Genomic DNA, 22,920 nt, shown 5'->3' on the forward strand with positions numbered 1-22,920 from the left:
CAAAAAAAAGGAGACTGTTTGGAACTTTGCATGTCAGCACTAAATGGAGTGTAAGTGGTGAGAGAGGACATCCTTCCCTTTTTCTTGATCTTAAAGGAAATGCTTCCAATAATTCACTATGAAAAATGATATACAGAGTTATTCAGATCTGCTTCTTGAAACAAGTTTGATCCTAAACATGGGCTAAGTGCTTGACCCAGACATCCAGGGCTCAGCAGGATCAACGTAGTCTCTGAGCCTCTTGCTCTGATTCCAACAGTATGATCACATCGCCCTCCATACAGGGCCTTTCACGTTGTAGTTGATGGAGCAGTTGGTGTCCTACCTGAACTCCACGTGTATGTGTATGCACTGTACCTGCAAGAGCCTGTCCTACCCAGAACCTCACCAGCTTGATGGCCTACAGACAACTCTGTCCATGATGGCGTCTTGGCAATGATTAGGTTGAAACCATCTGAGAGGATCTTAGGACACTGCATATTGACCTAAGGAGCATCTTGACATGTGGAGAGTAAACTCCAACCTTTTTTGACAAAACTGTCTTTAAGAAACTGGAGTTTTCCAATTTCCTTAAGCTCTTTTCCTATAATTGCTGTAAGGTGATATTAATATTTCCTATATGGGAATTCACTGTAGTTATGTTTGATTAATAATATATTATTTGATATTCCTCATTTCCAAAAAAATGTAGGATAAAAAACTTTATGCACAAATAAACTGATCTCAGTGTTATTTATAATAGTGAAAAATTAGAAATAATCAGTCCCTCAATAAGGACATGGCAAAAATAACCAATGGTGTATAACCTAATGGAATAAGTACAACTATTAAAGTATGCTAGTGAAAACTGCGATCAAATAAAATGGCAAAAAAATTGCATATGACATTATGAGAAGTGAAAAATCAGGTTACAAAATTGTATACATGATATTTTTCACCCTGCAAAAAAAAAAAAACACCACTGGTTATGTTTGAACAATTGAATTATGAATTTTCCCTACTTTTTTCTCTACCTTCCAAATGTAATAACATGTTATAAAGAAATCAAAACATTAAACTATAAGGCCTAAAACTCAACAGACTCCGTTGCCAAACTGCCAACTTTATTTTGTCAAGATATTTAACAATATAAAAAACTTCATATTTCTTCATGGTCATATCTTTTTCCAGCTTTCAAAGATTCAATAGTAGAAACAGCCAAATGCCGCTACAACACAGAATAAACTGTCCTAAAAAAACAAACAAAACAGAAAACAAACACACAAATCCAGAATGTTAGTACTAATGAAGGACTAAAGGCAGCAGGGACGTGAAATTAACATCTCAGATCTTTGCCAATTTTCAATCATGAAGACTCTTTCCCTTCTTTAAGAAACAGGTTTTCCAGAGTAAAATTATAAATTTGCTTGCCTCGGGGTAGCTACAAAATTGCTTGCTAAAAGGGTAGGATGAGTAAAGAATTATATTTTTTGAATGAAGAAATAAAATGCAAACTAATGTACTTTATGTAATGTTTATTCATAAAACAAGTATTCCTGTTTTTCCTGATTTATCAAAGAAATAATATAATTAAAATGCTTTGAGTTTCTTGGAGTAAATGCATTACCCAACCCAAGGATATTATAGTTTCATAAATAACGAAAATACAGCACTTTGTCATAAATTCTGGATAAGGACAAATGATATCTGGTTGTTTGTTCTTAATTGATAAAATTCATTTGTCCATCTTTTTTTTTTTTTTTGCAGTACGCGGGCCTCTCACTGTTGTGGCCTCTCCCATTGCAGAGCACGGGCTCTGGACGCGCAGGCTCAGCAGCCATGGCTCATGGGCCCAGCCGCTCTGTGGCATGTATGATCTTCCCAGACCAGGGCATGAACCTGTGTCCCCTGCATCGGCAGGCGGACTCTCAACCACTGCACCACCAGGGAAGCCCCCATTTGTCCATCTTTTATCTCAGAATCTCAAAATGTGCTCCAGATCCTAGTTAAATTTGTTAAAACACTTTTTAGGTACTTATTACAGGAGTTCCACCTGCCTCAGCAACTCCTAACTCACCAGCCTCACCTCCAGCCTGGCAATGATGGGAGAAAATATGAGTTCAAGTGCCCGATTATTAACCAAAAGCAAATTCCGTGGTTAGCCCAGTTCCCTGGCTTCTTGGAAGGGATTACTGTAAGCTGTGTTCTCAAACAGTGCTATCTGTGGTGAGGGACCTATTTTTTTGTTTGTTTTAATTGCCAATCCCTTATGAACTGATACTTTCATAAAGTACAATCGAAATTAATAACTACGAAAATGAAATGAAAAAAGAAACATACAAATATAACCAAAACTTATTAGATTCAATGAACATAAAATTACTTTGTCAAATTCCATGAGCGTTTCTAAACCCTTACACATAATTTATGTACTTATCTTATTGAAGACCTATAACAAACAGTTCATTGACTGGCACTGGTCTGTGGACCCCACTTTGACTGGCACTGTTCTTACAATGCCACCCAGAGTTCTCCATCAGGACTGAGCCCTGGTTATCCACAGCAATTATCAGCTCAATAGTATATGCTTTTCTCTCCCCTCTCCCATTTTCTCATATTCTATTGGGCCTTCCTGGGATCTTCTCCCAAATAAAGTACTTTAAGTTCTAAAAAATTAAGCCTAAATAAAAACTCAACAAACTGAACTAAAGATACAGTAGACTAAGTCAGCAACCTAGACCAGGTTTTCAAAAATTATTTTTAGACAGCGCCCCAACTAATCCTGTATTCTAAAACCTGATCCTGATAATCTTTAAAGCAGCCACAACTACTGAAGTCCGCATGCCTAGAGCCCGTGCTCTGCCAAGAGAAGCCACCGCAATGAGAGGCCCACGCACTGCAACGAAGAGTAGCCCCCTCTCACCGCAACTAGAGAAAGCCCGTGCACAGCAATGGAGACCCAATGCAGCCAAAAATACAATAAATAAATAAAAATATAAATAAATTTATTTAAAAATATATATATATAGGCCACTACAGAAGCTGGCACATAATAGGAGCTCAGAATTATTTGTTGAATGAATGAACTGTATTATATAAGGACTCAGAAATATGCAGTTTTAACTCCAAAAAGCAGGAAAAACCACTACCTGAGCTTTATTTACCCTTCCCCTAGAAAGCTGATAAATGAAGATTTACATAGTACTTCCCACTGTTCAGCCTTTGATCCCTAGGGCAGTTGAGCATAAAATAAAACTTTGGTAGGACCATAGAATTTTAGAGCCAAAAGGTACCTTAAGATCATCTACACAAGAAGCTTCCATACCTGGCAGTAAGTATAATCATGTGGAGAAGTTTTTTAAAAATTCAGAGTCACTGATCCAACCCCTGGCTTGTTTGATCAGAATCTATTGAGCAGAGCCTTGGCATCTGTATTTTAAACAAGTTCCTCAAATTATTCTTAGGCAGCCACAGCCAGTCTTTAGGAAAATCTAGTACAGCTTCCTAGTGTTACTGATACAACCACAGAAAAGTTCAATGACTTACCTAAAGTCATTTAATTAGAAAGTTACAGAGCTAGAAATGGAACCTCTCTCCTAATTCACCCAATCTAGTTCTTTCCCACTCTACTGTACTTTAATTCTGACTCTACTAATTCACAACCTGGGAGCATTTGGATAGAAGGTGGGAATATTTCTGGAAGCAAGTATAAAATAACAACATATGATTAAAATACATGACATTCATGTCAATAACATACCAATGTTTAAATGAAACCTCTTTTTAAAAATTCCTCTTTTGTTTAGTTTTGAGAAATAGCTTTAAGATAAAGTAATTAATTTTATTACTGAAAGAAAAATCACCTTTGCTCATGGAATCCCTGCCACCCAAATTTCTTTGCAGCTTAGCAAACGGCTATATGTCTATTAGCACCAAATAAATAATATACGATTTTCACATCCAAACTTGTGAAGAGTTACATCATAAAGTATCCTTGCCTATAAGCAGCACTCTATGTTTCTGCTTTAATAACACAAACGAACAGTAAAATCATCTTATCCAGAAGAAGTCTCAGACAAATGTCTAAAACTAAAGTGTCCTCAGGGACTTCCCTGGCAGTCCACTGCAGGAGGCACGGGTTCAATCCCTGGTTGGGGAACTAAGATCCCACATGCCGTGTAGCACGGCCAAAAAAAATAAATAAATAAAGTGTCCTCACATCTTAACAAATAGTAAGTGATTTGATTTGGAATGCCCACGTGACCTTGAGAAAGGAAAAAAAGGGTTCCAAATAGGCTTACATTCATGAAAACATCATGAGTACAGTTGTCAGCGTCAGCATCCCAGAAACAGCGAGCAGCCATGCTAAAAAGTCAAAGAATAGAGTATTATCAACAATATAACAAGGATCTGAACTATATATCTCTGCCACAAGCAAAAGTTTTCCTTGATACATTCTTATATATCAGTGCTTCCAAACCTTTTCACAGAATGAGATGACATACAGAAAATCATATTTGTACAGCAGAGTACACTGGGTAAACTAGAAGGGACTAGAGTCATAGATGAGGCTGCTTGCAGCTGGAGGTGACCAGCCCAGGGGTCTAGCAGCCTCAGACTCTGATGGCTGCCTGATGGCCTAAGTCACTGGTAGTCTGGGTGGGAAGCTCTGTTATAGATTATTTCAGGTAAGATATCTATGTATGACTTTTAGAGGAAATAATACCTAAGATTTATGGCTAAAATGGGCTCAATTCCTGCACAATAATATGAGAAGGTAGGTCTAGAAAGGACCCAACAAGTTATTTAGCCCAACCTGATCATTTTAGAGAGTCACAGAAAACAAACATTTAGAGAGGCAAACTCTGAACTAGAATTCAATCTTCTAACTAATTCTAAATCCAGTATTATCTCTAGAGGATGCTATACGACCTCTAAGTTGTAAAATTAGCCATTCTCCTCTCCCCAGTTCTTGGATAAGAAAAAATGTCAGTAAAAATAAAAGCCTATTTAAAAGTGAAAACAACTTAAATACCCAGAAGTATTGGATTGGTAAACAAAATTAAGGTATTTCTTAGCAATGAAATTCTATGCAGCCATTAAAGGTATTTTTTACAAAAAAAAAAACTAAGAACATGAAAAGATGTTCACAATAAAATGTTAAGTTTAAAAAGTAATTTTAAATTTTTTTAAATTAAATGTATGTATATGATTCATCATTAACATTTATTGAGCACTTACTTTGTGCCCCACTGGTCTAAGAGCTTTACATGTATTAACTCAATCCTATGAGAAAGGCATTATTATTATATCCATTTAATAATCATGGAAACTGAGAGTCAGAGAAATTAAGTAAACTTGTCCAAGGTCATTTATGTAGTAAGTGACAAAGCTTGGCTTTGAATCTAGGTGGTTCAGCCTCAAGTCTGTAGAGAAAGTTATATATACACCATGCTATATTGGTTTAATTTTAAAAGACTTTTTTTTCAGTTTTACATAGAAGAGCTCCCCCCAGCCTAATATTTCACACATTTTTAAATCAAAAAAGTTCCACCTATTTTCAAACTGTAACAGTATGAAATAAAATTAATCTACTTAACTGATCAGTCAACAAGTATTTATTTAGCAAGTACCGTTTGTCCAGAAAGAATAAAATCCGCTTTGTCCTCAAATAATTCTCAGCTTAAATAGGTGAAAAAAAATTAATACACACCAAAAGAATAAGATAATGTATTGCTGGTGCTGATTTATAGGCTATTAGGATTAAAAGGGATTATAATGTCTATCTAGATCAAGCCTTCAAGTCCAAGATGCACAATAGTTGAATTAAATCTGTAGAAGTGCTAAAGAATTTTAGAGAATTTAGAGAGGAGAAAAAGCCAAAGAAGATTTCATGAAGGAAGTAGTGCTTAAGCTGAGCAGAACCAAGTGAAAGCATGAATACAAAAATGTGTTTAATAAGTATTTGTTGAGTATTATATACGAGCAAAGTGCTAGGTGTAAATGATACAAAGATGCATAAAATACAGTCTTTGCTTTCAAATTGTGGTCTCTTTACACAATTTCCCAATAAAAGGAACCAGAGCTCCTTGGAGAAATGGCCAATTCTAGGGCCACGGCTGTAAATGTACAAGATAAACCTGGGACACTTGGGTCATATCAAAACCCTGGGCTATATCAAAAAGAATTTTAACCACTGCACCACCAAAACCCCTGGTGGTGCAGTGGTTAAGACTCTGCACTCCCAATGCAGGGGGCCTGGGTTCGATCCCTGGTCAGGGAACTAGATCCCACATGCATGCTGCAACTAAGAGTTCGCATGCCACAACTAAGGAGGCCACCTGCCACGAATGAGACCCAGCGAACCAAATAAATATTTTTTAGAAAAGAATGTTATATTTAAAAATATACATACACACATTTATGTATATATATATTTTTTTAACACATATGTGTATATATATTTATATTGATAAAGTTATGTCAAAAGACTTAGAAGAAATATGATGGAACACTTTGTAGCAGGCCAATGCTCCCACCAAGTCAATTAGAAAAAAAGAATAAAATGAATCAGAGAGCTGCTGAAGCAAATAGGACTAGGGGAGCCAAAATTCCAGAGAAAGGTGAACCACATGAGGTAAGTTGATATTCTGCAGCAAAGTTCTCCCTGGGGCATTTGCCAGCTCTGGGCACAGAGCTAGAGGCTGAGAGCCTGGGCTTCCCCCAGGTACAAGACCAATTACTTAGGGAAAAAGAAACCAGCAGGACTGCTGGCAGTCTTGCAGGGCTGGGTGGGATAAAATTGGAGGCTTGAGGGACCAAGATCCATGTTTAAAAGGAGAGAGTAGAACTGAGCCGGTCACATAGTAGGTTTCCTCTCAAGACATGTGCTGAATTCTGAAACTGCATAAGCAGGAACCTAAAAAGCTATATGTGGTAGGCAAAATAATGGCCCCCCCACCAAATATGTCTATGTCCTAAACCCCAGAACCTGTGAATATATTACATGGCAAAAATGGTTTTACAGATGTGTAACTAAGGATCTTCAGATGGGGAGATTATCCAGGTGGGCTCAATGTAATCACAAGGGTCCTTATAAAAGAAAGAGGGAGGCAGGAAGGTCAGAATCAAGAGATATCTGAAGATGCAATGTTGTTGGCTTTGAAGATGGAGGAAGGGTTTATGAGCTGAGGAATGCAGGTAGCCTCTAGAAGATGTAACAGGCAAGGGAATGGACTCTCCCCCAGAGCCTCCAGAAGGAATACAGTCCTGCCAACACCTTGATTTTTAGCTCCACAAAACCCATTCTGAATTTATGATCTCCAGAACTGTAAAATAATATATTTTTGCTTTTTAAGGAAACTATTCATTAAAAAATAAGCCTCTGAAATGAAGAATAGTTTAATCCTGAGGAAAGGACTAAAAGTCAGTACCTGCTGAGGCTGGGGTTCCAATGAACACTCCAGGTTCTTCGTTGAAAGATCTGAAGGGCTATGTTCAAGATAGAAGGGTGAGCTAAAGATAGAGACTTATCAAATCAGCAACCCAACCTCAACTCAGCTCAGTATCTGATTGTATTACAGTAAGTAGCCCATATTCTACCTGAATTACAAAGGAAAGGGTTAAACTTCTCTGGAGGAAAATAATATTATCTGGAAGTTTTACAGGTTTTTTTTTTTTTTTTGCGGTACGCGGGCCTCTCACCCCTGTGACCTCTCCCGTTGCGGAGCACAGGCTCCAGACGCGCAGGCTCAGCGGCCATGGCTCACGGGCGCAGCCGCTCCACGGCATGTGGGATCTTCCCGGACCGGGGCACGAACCCGTGTCCCCTGCATCGGCAGGCGGACTCTCAACCACTGTGCCACCAGGGAAGCCCTACAGGTTTTTTTTAACACAATGTCCAGGACTCAAACTAGGCATGCCAAGAGACAGAGCCATATGAAAGATTAACAAGACAAAAAAATAATCAAAGGAAACAGACTCACATGTGATCCAGTTACTAGGGTAAGCACTGTTATGACCAAAATGCAAAAAAGGGGGAGAGAGGGAGGATGGAGAACATAAATAAAAAATAAAGAATTTCATTATACAATTAGAATATACAAAAAACAATTTTTATGAAAAAAGAATTAAATGGGAATTCTAGACCTGAAAAATATAATAACAAATTAGGAATTCAGTTGGTGGGTTTAATAGCAGATTAGACACAATGGAAAAGAGGATTAGTGAACTGAAGGACAGGTCAATAGAAAAATATCCAAACTGAAGCACAGAGAGAAAAAACAAAAATTCAGAAAAGAGCATCATAAATTACAGTAAAAAGATCTAAATACTTGTTATTGGAGTCCATAAAGGATAGCAGAGAGCAAATGAAGCACAGGTAATATTTTAAAAGATAATAGCCACATATATAGCACCCAGATCTTAGTTTCTAATGCCATTCTGCCATACAATGAACCAAGGCTCCTTAGAGAAATGGCTGATTCTAGGGCTGGGGCAGGGAATGGATAAGGTGGGGCATCTTATAGTGCCAGTAAATAAGGTTGTGCTCAAAAAACCCACAATAGTAGGGTATGTGAAAGGGACCCAGTAGTCAGCTGAAAGAGCTCTCAATGGCCAAAGCTGGAACAATTTGAGCAACAAAATAAATAAAGTAGTACTGGATTATAATCCAAATTATAAAAATCCATAGTCCATACTGAAATAAATAAATGACTGAATAAATAAATAAATGAGAGAGAACAGACAAATCTCTTATGCTGAAAAATTCCAAGTAATTTATGTAGACACTCTGCCCTCAAGGAGGTGGAGCATAACTCCTTGCTCCTTAAGTGTGGGCTGCACATAGTGATTTCTTTGTAAAAAGTACAGTATGGAAAGGGGAAGAAAGAGTAACTTTATAGTGAAAAACCTGACAAATACTACTCAGGCAGGGATCAAGGTTAACATCAACAGTAATATGTAATGTTGACAGTATGTACCCTGAAATGAATGATATAATGAGAACAGCACTTTACCTCTGTGATCTTCCTCCCGAAAACCTATAATCCCAAACTAATCATGAGCAGACAAATCCCATTTGAGGCATATTCTACAAAATACCTAACCAGTACTTCTCAAAACTGTCAAGGTCATCAAAACCAAGGAATGTCTGAGAAACTGTCATAGCCAAGAGAAGACTAAAGAGACATGTAATGTGGTATCCTAGATAGGATCCTAGAACAGAAAAGGGACATTAGGTGAAAACTAAAGAAATCCCAATAAAGTATGAACTTTAGTTAATAATAATGCATCAATATTGGTTCATTAATTGTGACAAATGTACCATACTAATAGAAGATGTTAATAATAGAAGAAAATGGATGTGAAGTAGTTAAGAACTCTCTGTACTATCTCTGCAACTTTTCTGTAAATCTAAATTATTCTAAAAGATTTATTTAAAAAAAAGAAACAAAGATAATGGTTAAGACTTTTCCCAATCTGATATAAAACAGATTCAAGAGCCCACAAATTCAAAATGCCCTGAGAACCCCAAGTAGAATAAGTACAAAGAAAACCATATATCATCATAGTCAAAAGGCAATGAGAAAAACATTTTAAAGTGGCTAGGAAAAAAGACACATCACCTCCAAAGGAACAATAATAAGACTTAGAGCTGATTTCTCAACAGAACCAACTGAAATCAGAAGACAATGTAATCACTTCTTTAAAGTACTGAAAATGGAAAGGCATATATGCTTTCCTTCTATCTCTTTCCCTTAAGGAATGTAAATAAATGTAGTATTGAGCCATCTTCGACCATGCAGATGAGGACACAGCAGAGCAAGACAGGAGGGCCTATATCCTGGTGAGGGAAGCACCTCACCAGGCTGGGACTCCTATCTGGTGTGTTTTGAGAAGAGAAATAAAGCGTCTGTGTTTTTTCAAAAACAAAACAAAACAAGGAATGAAGGAAGGGAAGGAAGGAAAGGGAAGGGAGGGGAGGGGAGGGGAAGAAGAAGCTACCAATGGCCAAAGATGGGACAATTTGAGCTTCAGTGAAGATACTAACTGCAATTGATTTAAACACATCACATATATTTAAAACCACGGGTTCATGGATAGAAAAAAAACTCATTGGTAACCTTGGGAGGATGCTAGGGAACCAATTCATTACTCTGAAAATAGGTAAATTTATCCCTCCTTTCCTATACAAACTGTATCTCATTGTAATGAAACAAATGAAAAAAAAAAAAGTCATTCTTTTTCTTTTTTTTGCGGTACGCGGGCCTCTCACTGCTGTGGCCTCTCCCGTTGCGGAGCACAGGCTCCGGACGCGCAGGCTCAGCGGCCATGGCTCACGGGCCCAGCCACTCCACCCATGTGGGATCTTCCTGGACCAGGGCACGAACCCGCGTCCCCTGCATCGTCAAGCGGACTCTCAACCACTGTGCCACCACGAAAGCGCAAAAAAGTCATTCTTAATAGAAGAATTCCAGCTTATAAATAAAGAACAATGATAGAAGATCACTATCTTGTAACCTGTGATGAATAATGGATCTAGGACAGATGTTAAAATCATTAATGGTAAAGCTGATAGGGAACTTTATAATAGATGGATCTATCCAACAACATCTGAACTCCATGATCAATCTTAACAATAAATATAGGAACAGCCAGACATTTTTGTGCCTCCTGATAAGATGCAATAGAATGTATACTAAACACCTATGTACTATTCTTGCCCAAAACTCAAATCTATCACTGATTAAGACTAGATCTGGGCTTCCCTGGTGGCGCAGTGGTTGAGAGTCTGCCTGCCGATGCAGGGAACACGGGTTCGTGCCCCGGTCTGGGAAGATTCCACATGCCGCGGAGCGGCTAGGCCCGTGAGCCATGGCCGCTGAGCCTGCGCGTCTGGAGCCTGTGCTCCGCAACGGGAGAGGCCACAACAGTGAGAGGTCCGCGTACCACATTAAAAAAAAAAAAAAAAAAGGCTAGATCTAACTACTTATTTACAAGAAATACAGGAGCTAGAAGACGTACTAAACAGTACCATGGGGATACAATCCTCAAATACCAGAATGTAGGAAACTCTACAAGACAAACAACCTAATTTCCTCAACAAATAAATGGCAAGGTTAAAAAAAAGGGGGGTGAGGGAGAAGAAGTAAAATGACAGACTAAAAGAAACTTAAGAGACATATTAACCAAATGCAATGCATGGACTTTGTCTGTATCCTGACCTGAACAAACTGTAAAAAAAAATACACATACACACGCACAAAAACACACATATACATACATGCACATGTATATATGAGACAACTGGGAATAATTAAAAGCTAACTGAATGTTTTATAATATTAAGGATTTTCAATATTTACATGTGATATTTTATTATGTTGAAAAGGGCCCTTATATTTTAGAGATATATACTGTTGTATTTACAGATTAAATGATATGATGACTAGAACTTGCTTCAAGATAAACTGGTGGGGTCAGGGAGATTAGATGGAGGTATAAATTGAAACAACATGGGTGTGTGTTAATAACCTTAAAGATAAGTAATAGACATATGGGAGTTCCTTAGTCCATGTACTTTTTCATATGCCTAAAATTTTAGATGATAAAAGTTTTAAAAGGAAGTGGGGAAGGCCTTATATGCCATGCTTTAGAGTTTAACCTGATCACATTGAACAAAGTCAGTCAGGACAAGTTTGAGGAGTTCATACTATACACGATTTGAAATAAACTCTATAGAGTTTATGAAAAGGAGGTGAGGGTGTACTTCTGGGAGACTGGTCTGCTGTGTAAATTGCAGAGGAGAGAGATCAGAGTCTGAAAGTGCTGATAAGGGGCTGCTAAGCAACCCTGGCATCCAGGTTACAGTGCGTGCAATGAGAGAGAGTAATGGCTACATAAGATAAAAGAGAGTTCCACACTTTGAAGCCTGAGTCAATGGAATCTTGGTAATAAGGCAGGAGACAGAGAAATGAAAATGAGAGGCTTATTTGAGCAGAGGAAGGGGAAAGAAATATGCAACTCTATTTGAACATATTGACTCTGAGATGACAGAATAGTAAAGTATTTCTTAGTTTCTCTGTGGTGAAGAACTCTACTGAAGCCTTTTGACCGAATGGTAGAGGGCACCATGGTGAAGAGTACTGTGCGAGGAGTCAGAAGCCTGGGCTCTATTAGTGAGCCTGACGCCAGCCAGATCTAGAATTTTGGGCAAATCATGCTGAACCTCATAAGTGTCATCATAAAATAAGGGGACTGGACACCAGAAAGAATCTGCATTCTCTTCCCAAGCTAACATTCTATAGTGAAAATTCTCAGTGATAGTATCTACAAGGTATTTTTTTAATTCATCCAGCAAATATTTTCATACTTTCTTATAAAATACTGGACTAGGCACTGTTTACAAAGGGAAACAGGAGATTAACACTTGGGCACAGGAAAAGACAGGAAATACAGATTTTGAACTTGCCAATACAGGAATGATGGTTTGAGGTAATGAGAATGAATGAGCTCATTGAAAAAGCACACAGAAGAGCAGAAGAATAAGAACTGAGCCTTGAAGAAAGCTCACAGCTGGGGATGTAGGGGAGAAAGAGGAACCAGTTTAGGAGAGAATAATCTGTTAGAAAAACAGAAGAGAAACAAGTTACACAAGTGACATCAGGGCCAAAAAAACCAGAGTGAATTTTAAAAAACAGAAGCCCAGGCCAATAACAATAGCTATGAAAATTGTCACTCAGACAACTTGAAAGATATTAATTTAGGAGAATGGTAGGACCAAAAACCAGGCAACAAGGAATATGGGAGGAAACATATTTACATAATCCTACACTCTCTTTGGGAGCATATATACATAAACCCTGAAAGACGTACTAGCCTACAGATACTATGAGAAGTGAATTACCCCATGGAGTCCACCCAGACTGTCAACCTCGCTGCTCAGTACCAGGATCTCTTCAGTTCACAGCTGCATTTTATTATACCGTCCATTCCTCTCACTCTTGCAAAGACACTGTCTTACTGGATTGTCGAGAAGATGAACACCCAATAAGAAATATATAAAAATAAAAACAAGAAGGAAAAACCAACTACTCACAATACACCTTCCCCTCTTTGTTCTCCAATCACTACTTGCACCACCATTTTATATCGGTCAAATCCCATTTCTGGAAAGAAAAAATAAGAAAGTTATCTATAAGCAAATATATGGTAAAATTACTTAATGAAGGCAAATTTGCCTAGAAATGAACATAAGCATTCAGTCTACAAGCACTTACTGAGTATGATTATAAGCTTAGGAGTCAGACTTAAGGACAAATTCTAACCATAAGCTTAGTAAGTGTGTAACTTTAGACAAGTTATTTAACGTTTTAGTTTAAATCTCCCTCAACTGTTAAATGGGAATATCACTACCTTCCTCCTGGGCGTGTTGTGAGGAAGTGGGTAGAGACAAGCTGCCTCCTGTCTCTACCCATTTCTCTTCCATAGTAGACTCTCAGTAGGTCTTAGCTTCCTTCCTTTCTCCCCTACTCTAAGTCAGGAAATGAGCTAGGCCCTCAAGATACAGAGATAAATAAGATGCTCTTCTTGCCTTAAAGAACTCATAGTAGTTGGGAAGGCAAACATGGAAAATAAAATGAAAATGCAATGTAGTAATAATTCAAAGAGAGGCATGTATAAGGTACATTAGGAGCACAGAGCTGGATGGCTCCTCCCTTTGACTGGGCAACAGGGAAGGGATGACCAGAAAAGACTTCTTGGAGGATACGATAAGTGAGCTGAGTTCTGAAAGACGAGTGAGAATTTACCAGATGGACAATGTTTCTCCATTCTATGGAGGGGGATAGCATATGCAAAGACATAGAGCATGGGATCTTTAGAAAACTGCAAGCTGTTCAGTAAGATAGAAAATAAACCATAAGATTCTGGAGAACACTGGTATGGCCTAGGACAACTCAGCTGCTTCCCCCAAAACTATACTGCTGAAACAGCAAAATCGTGAAAATTCTCCCCAACAACAAACCTGGGGGTCAGAAAACTGAACGGGCATCTTTATCTTCCCTCCTTTCTGACCAAGGAATAGGGGAAACAGTGAAGAAGAAAAAAGTGAAACAGGCAAAGTTGAGACAGAGCCAACCCCTTTTTTTAAAAAAATAATCTTTCTCTTAATTTAGTCTTACTTCGTTTTTTTATATATATAAATATATTTATTTTATTTATTTATTTTTGGCTGTGTTGGGTCTTCATTGCTGTGCACGGCATTTCTCTAGTTGTGGTGAGTGGGGGCTACTCTTTGTTGTGGTGTGCGGGTTTCTCATTGCAGTGGCTTCTCTTGTTGCAGAGCATGGGCTCTACGCGCGTGGGCTTCAGTAGTTGTGGCTCGCGGGCTCTAGAGCGCAGGATCAGTAGTTGTGGCGCACAGGCTTAGTTGCTCTGTGGCATGTGGGAACTTCCCAGACCAGGGCTCGAACCCGTGTCCCCTGCATTGGCAGGCAGATTCCTAACCACTGTACCACCAGGGAAGTCCCAGAGCCAACTCTTTTTGATGAAAGTAAAAGCTCCAGGATTATACAGTAAATTAGGCAAACAATCTGAACACTTATAGGAACCCTTCCATTGTGGGACATGAACCCTAATGCAGTATACTTAATAAAATCTCAGAAGGAGACAGAGCCCAAGTTATTTTTAAAAAACAGTGCGCACAGCTCAGCTGAGCTTCTTCCTTTCTCTACCCATTCCTCTTCCTCCTTTTCTCATACCCATGCTTTAGAAATGTGGCTAGAATATTAAATGCCCATCACTTAAAACACAGTTCTGAGGGAAAAATAAAATAGTCTTAGATACCATAAAACTCCTAGAAGACAGCATAGGCAAAACATTCTCCAACAAAAATCATACCAATGCTTTCTTAGGTCAGTCTCCCAAGGCAATAGAAATAAAAACAAAAATAAACAAATGGGAGCTAATCAAACTTACATGCTTTTGCATAGCAAAGGAAACCATAAAAAAAACAAAAAGAAACATACGGAATGGGAGAAAATATTTGCAAATGATGTGACAGACTAGGGCTTAATCTCCAAAATATACAAACAGCTCATACAGCTCAACAACAAAAAACCAAATAACCCAATTGAAAAATGGGCAGAACACCTTAATACAGACAGACATACAGATGGCCAGTAGGCACATGAAAAGATGTTCAACGTCACTAATTATTAGAGAAATGCAAGTCAAAGCTACAATGGGGTACCACCTCACACCCGTCAGAATGGCCATCATTAAAAAGTCTACAAATAACAAATGCTGGAGAGGGTGTGGAGAAAGGAGAACCCTCCTGCTCTGTTGGTGGGAATGTAAGTTGGTGCAGCTACTATGGAAAACAGTATGGAGGTTCCTCAGAAAACTAAAAATAGAATTATCATATGATCCAGCAACCCCACTCCTGGGAATATATCTGGACAAAACTATAATTCAAAAGGATACATGCACCCCATGTTCATAGCAGCACTGTTCACAATAGCCAAAACATGGAAACAACCTAAATGTCCATCAACAGATGAATGTATAAAGAAGATGTGGTACATATATACAATGGAATACTACTCAGCCATAAAAAAGAATGAAATAATGCCATTTACAGCAACATGGATGCAACTAGAATTTATCATACTAAGTGAAGTAAGTCAGAAAGAGAAAGGGAAATACCATATAATATCACTTATATGTGGAATCTAAAATATGGCACAAATGAACCTATCTACAAAACAGAAAGAGACTCATAGACATAGAGGACAGACTTGTGGTTGCCAAGGGGGAGGGAGGGAGGGAGAGGGATGGACTGGGAATTTGGGGCTGGTAGATGCAAACTATTATATATAGAATGGGTAAACAACAAGGTCCTACTGTATAGCACAGGGAACTATATTCAATATCCTGTGATAAACCATAATGGAAAATAATACTAAAAAAAGTATGTCTCTATGTGTATAACTGAGTCACTTTGCTGTACTGCAGAGATTGCCACAACATTGTAAATCAATTACACTTCAATTAAAAAAATTAATAAAATAAAATAGTCTTAGATACAGTGGGAGGAGAGTAAAAAAAAAAAAATTCACCCACACCACATCAGAACAAAATTAAAAGAAGCTGAATGGCAATATGCAAAGGTACAACAGCAAAAACAAACCAAAGAATAACAAGAAAAGAAACGTACTGCTTAAAAGACCAAAAAACTCAACCTAGGAGATAATATAAATCAAGGAACAAAGAGAATTCCTCACAACTGATTCATAATATAGAAAAACATAAGCCCACAAATTCAGTAAAATAAGAACTCAATCAGATTACAAAACAACAGAAAGATGAAAGGGGAGATTATAGGCCTAGGAAACAAACTGAATACTCATATGATATTAGTGCAGAGCTAATCAATTAAAAATGGCAAGAGAGGGGCTTCCCTGGTGGCGCAGTGGTTAAGAATCTGCCTGCCAAAGCAGGGGACATGGGTTCGAGACCTAGTCCCGGAAGTTCCCACGTGCCACGGAGCAACTAAGCCCGTGCGCCACAATTACTGAGCCTGTGCTCTAGACCTCGCGAGCCACAACTACTGAAGCCCACACGCCTAGAGCCCGTGCTCCGCAACAAGAGAAGCCACCACAATGAGAGGCCCACGCACCACAACGAAGAGTAGCCCCCTCTCACTGCAACTAGAGAAAAACCCACGCACAGCAACGAAGACCCAATGCAGCCAAAAAATAAATAAATAATTTTTTTAAAAAATGGCAAGAGACAAGACAGACACAAGTGAAAACAAATACTGACAAGGTGATCACAAGTATATGTCAAAGAAAAAGGAAGAGATTACAGCAAAGATAATAGATGTGGAAGACAGAGATGATTCAACGCATCAATATTTGGTGTCCTAAGGTAGATAATCTAACAAATGGAACCGGAAATGTACTCAGAGATACAAGAAAATTTCCTTGATATGGAAAAAATAAAATCTGCAGATTAACAGACATAAAATGCTCAATACCAAGCCATACCCTAGAAAAACTACTGAGCATCAAGGTTAGGGACAGGATTCTTTCTGCAGAGAACGTCAGACTGGCCTCAGATTTCTCCACAGTAACATTCAATGCAAGAAGACAGTGAAGCAACATCCACAAAATTCTCAAAAAATAATTAACTCAAAATATTATATTCATCCAAAATATATTCTCGTTTAAAGGCATTCTCAAACATGAAAGAATCCAGGGAATACAGCATTTCTGAGCCCTCCCTGAAAAAAATTTACAATAAAATCTCATCAGGTAAGAATTGAACCAGAAAAAAGAACTCAGCAATGGAAATAGCATGGTGAAAGGACTAAATAGTGGGCAATCATTCCATTTAAATATAGAATGAATGCTGTAACACTATGGGAAACAGTCTATAGTATACCATTGTTTTTAAAGTATTTATCTGTATATATACATAGAAAAGAGGACTGGTATGATGGTCACGTAATATTAATGATTCTTCTTGGGTGGGGGCATTAGGAGTGATTTTTCTAATTTTAATTATTTTTCTACACTTTATTTTTTTATAACAAGCATGTATTTTTTTACAATAATTTAATAGTGAATTTCATTAAAAATCTGAAAACAAAAATGCTAATATACTAAAGTTAATTTGGATGATGGAAAGAGAATTGCTATTTTATTCTTAGTATTTTTCTATATTTTTTATTTCTAAAAATTAAAACATATTAATAAAAATACATCAAAGTATTAAATAGTAACTACCATGGACAACAGACTTTTATATCATTAAAAAAAAACACTTTATGGGCTTCCCTGGTGGCGCAGTGGTTGAGAGTCTGCCTGCCGATGCAGGGGACACAGGGACACGGGTTCGTGCCCAGGTCCGGGAAGATCCCACATGCCGCGGAGCAGCTAGGCCCGTGAGCCACGGCCACTGAGCCTGCGCATCCGGAGCCTGTGCTCCACAACGGGAGAGGCCACAACAGGGAGAGGCCCGCGTACCGCAAAAAAAAAAAAAAAAAAAAACAGAAAAACACTTTATGTGTATTGTCCAGGTTTATTACAACGAAAATGTATTATGATTACAAAGACATTTCTTCCCTCCAAAAAAAATCTTGAAAAAAGAGTAAATAGGGAGTTCCCTGGTGGCCTAGTGGTTAGGATTCCGGCTTTCACTGAAGTGGCCCAGGTTCAATCCCTGGTTGGGGAACTGAGCTCCCGCAAGCCGCGTGGTGCAGCCAAAAAAATTAAATTAAATTAAAATTTTAAAGGGTAGATAGAAAGGACTTTTCAGATTGTATAACACTATTAACGAAAGAGACTGAGGGAGGTAGAAAGACAAAGAACAGGGAGGAAAAGCACAAGATCTGCTCTGCAGATGTAGAGTGAAGCAGGAGTGGAGTGCTGAGTAGGGCAAGTAGTTAAGGATTTGGCAGGAGAAATGCACTGAGGTCAGACTGTGAGGGTACTGATAGGAGGCTGAGGACTTGATATCTTGGTAGAAAAAACAACCAAAAATTATGGGGGAAAGGAGCCCCTGTGTTTTCTGGTCTTTCTGCATACTGGGAATTCTTGGATAGTAGTTCGGTACAACTAGGTATTTCACACCTTTGCTCTTTCCCACCATCTACAAAAACCTACATGAGTAAAAGTTACCAAATAATTGAGATGACTAGACAGTGAAGAAAAATGTGTGCTTAATAGAATCCACAGTTATGTCCCTTATTTAAAAATAAAGAAGGAGGCAAATGAGTAAAATTGGATGTTTGAAGGGAACAAGTCATTTCCAATTACCACCATTACCTTTTAATTTATCTTTAATATTTTCTGATAAACGTTTTGTGAGCTGAGGCATTTCTTCTGGAGAGTATTCAGCATTTGCCAGTTCCTCCTTGAGCACAGCATGGATACAGTCTCTAACCACAGAGGGTCTGAACCTAAATGAAACAGTTTGAAACATCCAGTTGGTAATTCCAAAACCCTAATTTGCCTTCGCAGCTTAACTTCCCCCAGTTTTTTGTCATGACAACCATTTATTCCTTCTTTTTCATATTTTTATTATAAAAGTAATAAAAACAAATTAAGAAATCAAGTCATAGTGCAAACCTGTATCTCCAGCCTCTCCCTTGAACTTCAGACCACATATTCCCACCCATATTCCATCCAGATGTCTAGTAGGCAACTTAAATTTAATACATCCAACACTGAGCTTCTGATCATCTCCTCTCCCCAAAACAAGGTCCTCATCTCAGTCAATGGTAACTCCATTCTTCCAACTGCTCAAGCCAAAAACCCTGGTGTCAGTTTGGTTGCCTTTCTCTCTCACAGCCCTCATCCCATTCATGAGCAAATCTTAACAGTTCTACCTTCAAAATAATCTAAAATTCAATCACACTCACCACCCCACTACCACCACCTTGCTCCAAGCTACCACTACTTCTTTCCTGGATTACAATGGCCTCCTAACAAGTCTCTCTGCCTCTGCCTTTGCCCCTAAATCCTGTTCTCAACATAGCAACTAGACTGGTGCTATTAAATACATGTCAGATCATGACACTCCTCCATTCAAAATACCCCAAATATTTCCCACCTCACTCAGAGTAAAAGCAACATTCTGTTATTGCAAGGTCCCATATGATCTACCCTACCAAACTCGTTGACTTTGTTTTCTACTACTTTGCCCCTAGTTCTCTCCACTCAGGCCACACTGGCCTTCCCTATGTTGTTTGACCACACCAGGCATGGAAACCTCAGTGCTTCTGCAGTTGCTGTTAACCTCTGCCTGAAATTCAATTCCTCTCTTTATATGCATAGCTCCTTCCTTTCTTTCAAGTCTTTATTCAAAAGTCACTTTCCCTAGCCACCCTCTCTAAAACTTCAAACCACCCTCCTACCACTTTATATCTCCCTTCCCGGTACTTATTACTATCTGATACACTATATGGTTCACTTAGGCATTTATCTTGTTTGTTGTCCTTCTACCCAGCTAGAACACAAGCTCCAAAGAGCAGAGATTTTTATCTGTTTTGTTCACTGTTATATCCCCATTCCTAGAACACTATCCAGCACATAGTAGACAATATTTTTTGAAGAAATTAATTACTGAATAAATGAAGACAGAGAAAAAATTCTCCCCTCATTTCACCACCCTAACAATACTATTAGCATTTTAGTTGTATTTATTACATATTACAACACTAGGTTCCTTTATCTGGGCTATATATATATATATATATATATATATATATATATTTAATATTTATTTATTTAATTTGGCTGTGCGGGGTCTCAGTTGTGGCACATGGGATCTTTGTTGCTGCATACGGGATCTTTAGTTGTGGCATGCGGGATCTAGTTCCCTGACCAGGGATGGAACCCAGGCGCCCTGAATTTGGAGCGCAGAGTCTTAACTGCTGGATCACCAGGGAAGCCCCTGGGCTGTATATTCTATCAGTTGATTTGTCTATCATGTGCCAAGTTACCAGAATGTTTTAAGTTTTGAGTTTATAATGTGGTTTGGTAGTACTAGCGGCCCCTTATTTCTTTTTAACTGTATTCTCTTTAGTCTCTTGCTTGCTTATTCTCACAGGTGAACTTTAGAATCATGGACAAATTTCTAGGATTTGATCTGTTCAAAATGTGGTCTTCCTATTAACAAACATATTATATCTGGCTCTTCCCTTAAGCCTTTTCCACTCTCAGTAAAATGCTAAAAGTTTTCTTCAAACGAGTCACAAATAATCTCATAGAGCTATTCCTACATAACATATATTTGTTGTTAATCTTGTTCTGTTTTACAACAGAAATACAGGTGAATGGCATTCTATGTATTTAGAATCTTTTACCAAGATAACTGAACATATTTTTTAATGTCCCTTCTACCCACCATAAAACTGCTACATGAAATTTTTTATCACATTATAACTAAAGTTCCTGGGTTCTAGTATTTGCCAAGCATTTGATTCAGGAATCTAGTTTCAAAAAACAGAGGAAGGAAAAAAAAAAAAAAAACAGAGGAAGGGCTTAGGAAAGTCATTCTTTTAATTATTTTTTTTAATCTTGTGAAAATGAAGTTAGTGATGGATCCTACAGCCCTAACTGACTGTCCTCTGCAGGAGACGTTGTGCCTTAATTCTGGGAAGGTATTAGGGTGGCAGGCCAAAAGCCTCCAGATACTACTTGGGTAAGACTGTACACATACAGGTCTCGCGCCCTGAAGAAGAGTAAGCGCTTTCTGGCACACGTATGCACACAGTAACCCTCGAAACAGGGCTGAATGGCATTCGATGCAAGCCGCTTGTTTTCTGCCATGCAACTATCTCAATTCCTCTGTGCCCACATTCTGGATCTCCTAGAGTCAACCATCCATACTGTGCTTGTCTAAGGGACTACCTCCCGGCGCGTTAACCCTGCAACCGCAGGTCTGGTCCTCTGCTGCCTCCTGCAGCTGGGAGCCCAAGGAGAACAGCGCCCCACCCTCTCCCGCCCAGTCCCTCCTTCCCCGGTCCTGTCCCTTCCTCCATCGCTTGTTCCCCCGCAAAACCCGGCCTCCTCTCCGGCCCGCCCCTCTGTCTCTAGCCCCGCCCCTCTCTCCCGCCCCGCCCCACCCCGCCCCACCCCGCCCGTCACCCGCGGGTTCCTTCGGGACGCCCCGGCTATCAGGCAAGCTCTGCCTGCAGGAAGCATCAATCACGCAGGTCGGCCACGCCGCAATGCGTCTGCTACCCGCCTTTGCTGGAAAATGGGCCGCAGAATATAGGTATTCTCGGACTCTCCAGCGTTCTTCTCAGTCTCAGGTAACCCTTCGACCGCAGAGAAGGACGTGCGCTTTGAGAAGGGTGCGGCGACCGACATGGCCTAAGCTCCTTGGCCCCGTATTTCTCCCGAAGAAGGCTTAGCTCTCGGCGCCACGGAGCTGGGAAATGGTCGCCAGGGCGACAGCGCCACCTTTGACCCTATGTGCGGCGGCTGCGCGCTCTGCGCTGTGCGACCCGCCCTTCTTGTAGTGCTCGCACTGCCCTACCCGCGCCTGCGCGCCGGATGCTGGACCAGAACCGGCGGAGCTGCAGTGACCATAACTTCGGCAAAGACTGGTTTGTTTCTGTTCCGTTTACAAAGCACTTAAACACGCGTCAGCTCTTATTAACCGCGCTGCAATCTTAGAAAGTGACACAGAACCTGAGGCCCATAGAGGCCCAAGGATACACAGCTAGTAAGCAGCCGGTGAAACTGAGCTGGACTCTGGGGTGAGGGGTGGGGGGCGGTCCAGTGACAGATCCTGTGAACTTGGCTTCTTGCTTGTGAAAAAAGCTTTAGTCTCCTAGGCCTTTCCGAGTTCTAAAGAAAAGACTCTAGCAGTTAATGTTTCGAAAAATGGAAAATCAGTCAAGCAAGAAAAGTAATAATAAACAATAGGTCAGCCATAAAAAGAGTTACAGGATTCCTATCTTCTCCTTGAGGGATATAGGTAACCTTCTGATGCACACTCTTTTTTTTTTTGATGGTTGTACAACATTATGATTGTATTTATACCCTTGAACTGTACACTTAAAAGTGGTTAAGATGAAAATTTTTGTTACGTGTATTTTACCACAAATAAAATTGGGGGGAAAAGTACCTAAGGTGATTGATAACCTTTGACTCCAGCTAACAAAACATCGCCCTCATCCACTGCTGATGCACATTCTTAAATTGTTTTCCCAGAAACCAGGACCCCCACCAGATGGAAACTGCTGACTGCAAATGCTAGACCATAGACTGGCTAGAGCCAGAGATTCGATGATTGAGATTCCTGAAACTTCACCCAGTTACCTCACCACTAACCAATCAGAAGAATGTCCAGGAGCTAATCACACACCCTGGGACCCTCACCCTTAATGTTGCACTGAAAGCCATTGGGGAATATGAGTCT

The 22,920-nt window shown here is 39.3% G+C and overlaps 1 protein-coding gene across 2 annotated transcripts; it reads right to left on the minus strand.

The window, feature by feature from the left end:
* Nucleotides 1–713: 713 nt before the first annotated feature.
* Nucleotides 714–21,918, minus strand: DYNLT2B (dynein light chain Tctex-type 2B). Of its 2 annotated transcripts, XM_082839442.1 has the most exons (6): nt 21,739–21,918; nt 18,813–18,946; nt 13,079–13,148; nt 7,413–7,470; nt 4,281–4,344; nt 714–1,229 (listed from the first exon to the last, which is right to left on the minus strand). In XM_082839442.1, the coding sequence occupies exons 1-5, from the start codon at nt 21,861–21,863 to the stop codon at nt 4,315–4,317; spliced, it is 417 nt and encodes a 138-aa protein (XP_082695568.1). In that variant the 5' UTR covers nt 21,864–21,918; the 3' UTR covers nt 714–1,229; nt 4,281–4,314. The 2 variants fall into 2 exon arrangements, with proteins under 2 accessions (XP_082695568.1, XP_082695567.1); XM_082839441.1 differs by lacking the exon at nt 7,413–7,470.
* Between the last annotated feature and the right edge of the window lie 1,002 nt (nt 21,919–22,920).

Source organism: Leucopleurus acutus (assembly GCF_964270905.1).
Source record: "Leucopleurus acutus genome assembly, chromosome: 5".
In the NCBI taxonomy this organism is placed as follows: Eukaryota; Metazoa; Chordata; class Mammalia; order Artiodactyla; family Delphinidae; genus Leucopleurus; species Leucopleurus acutus.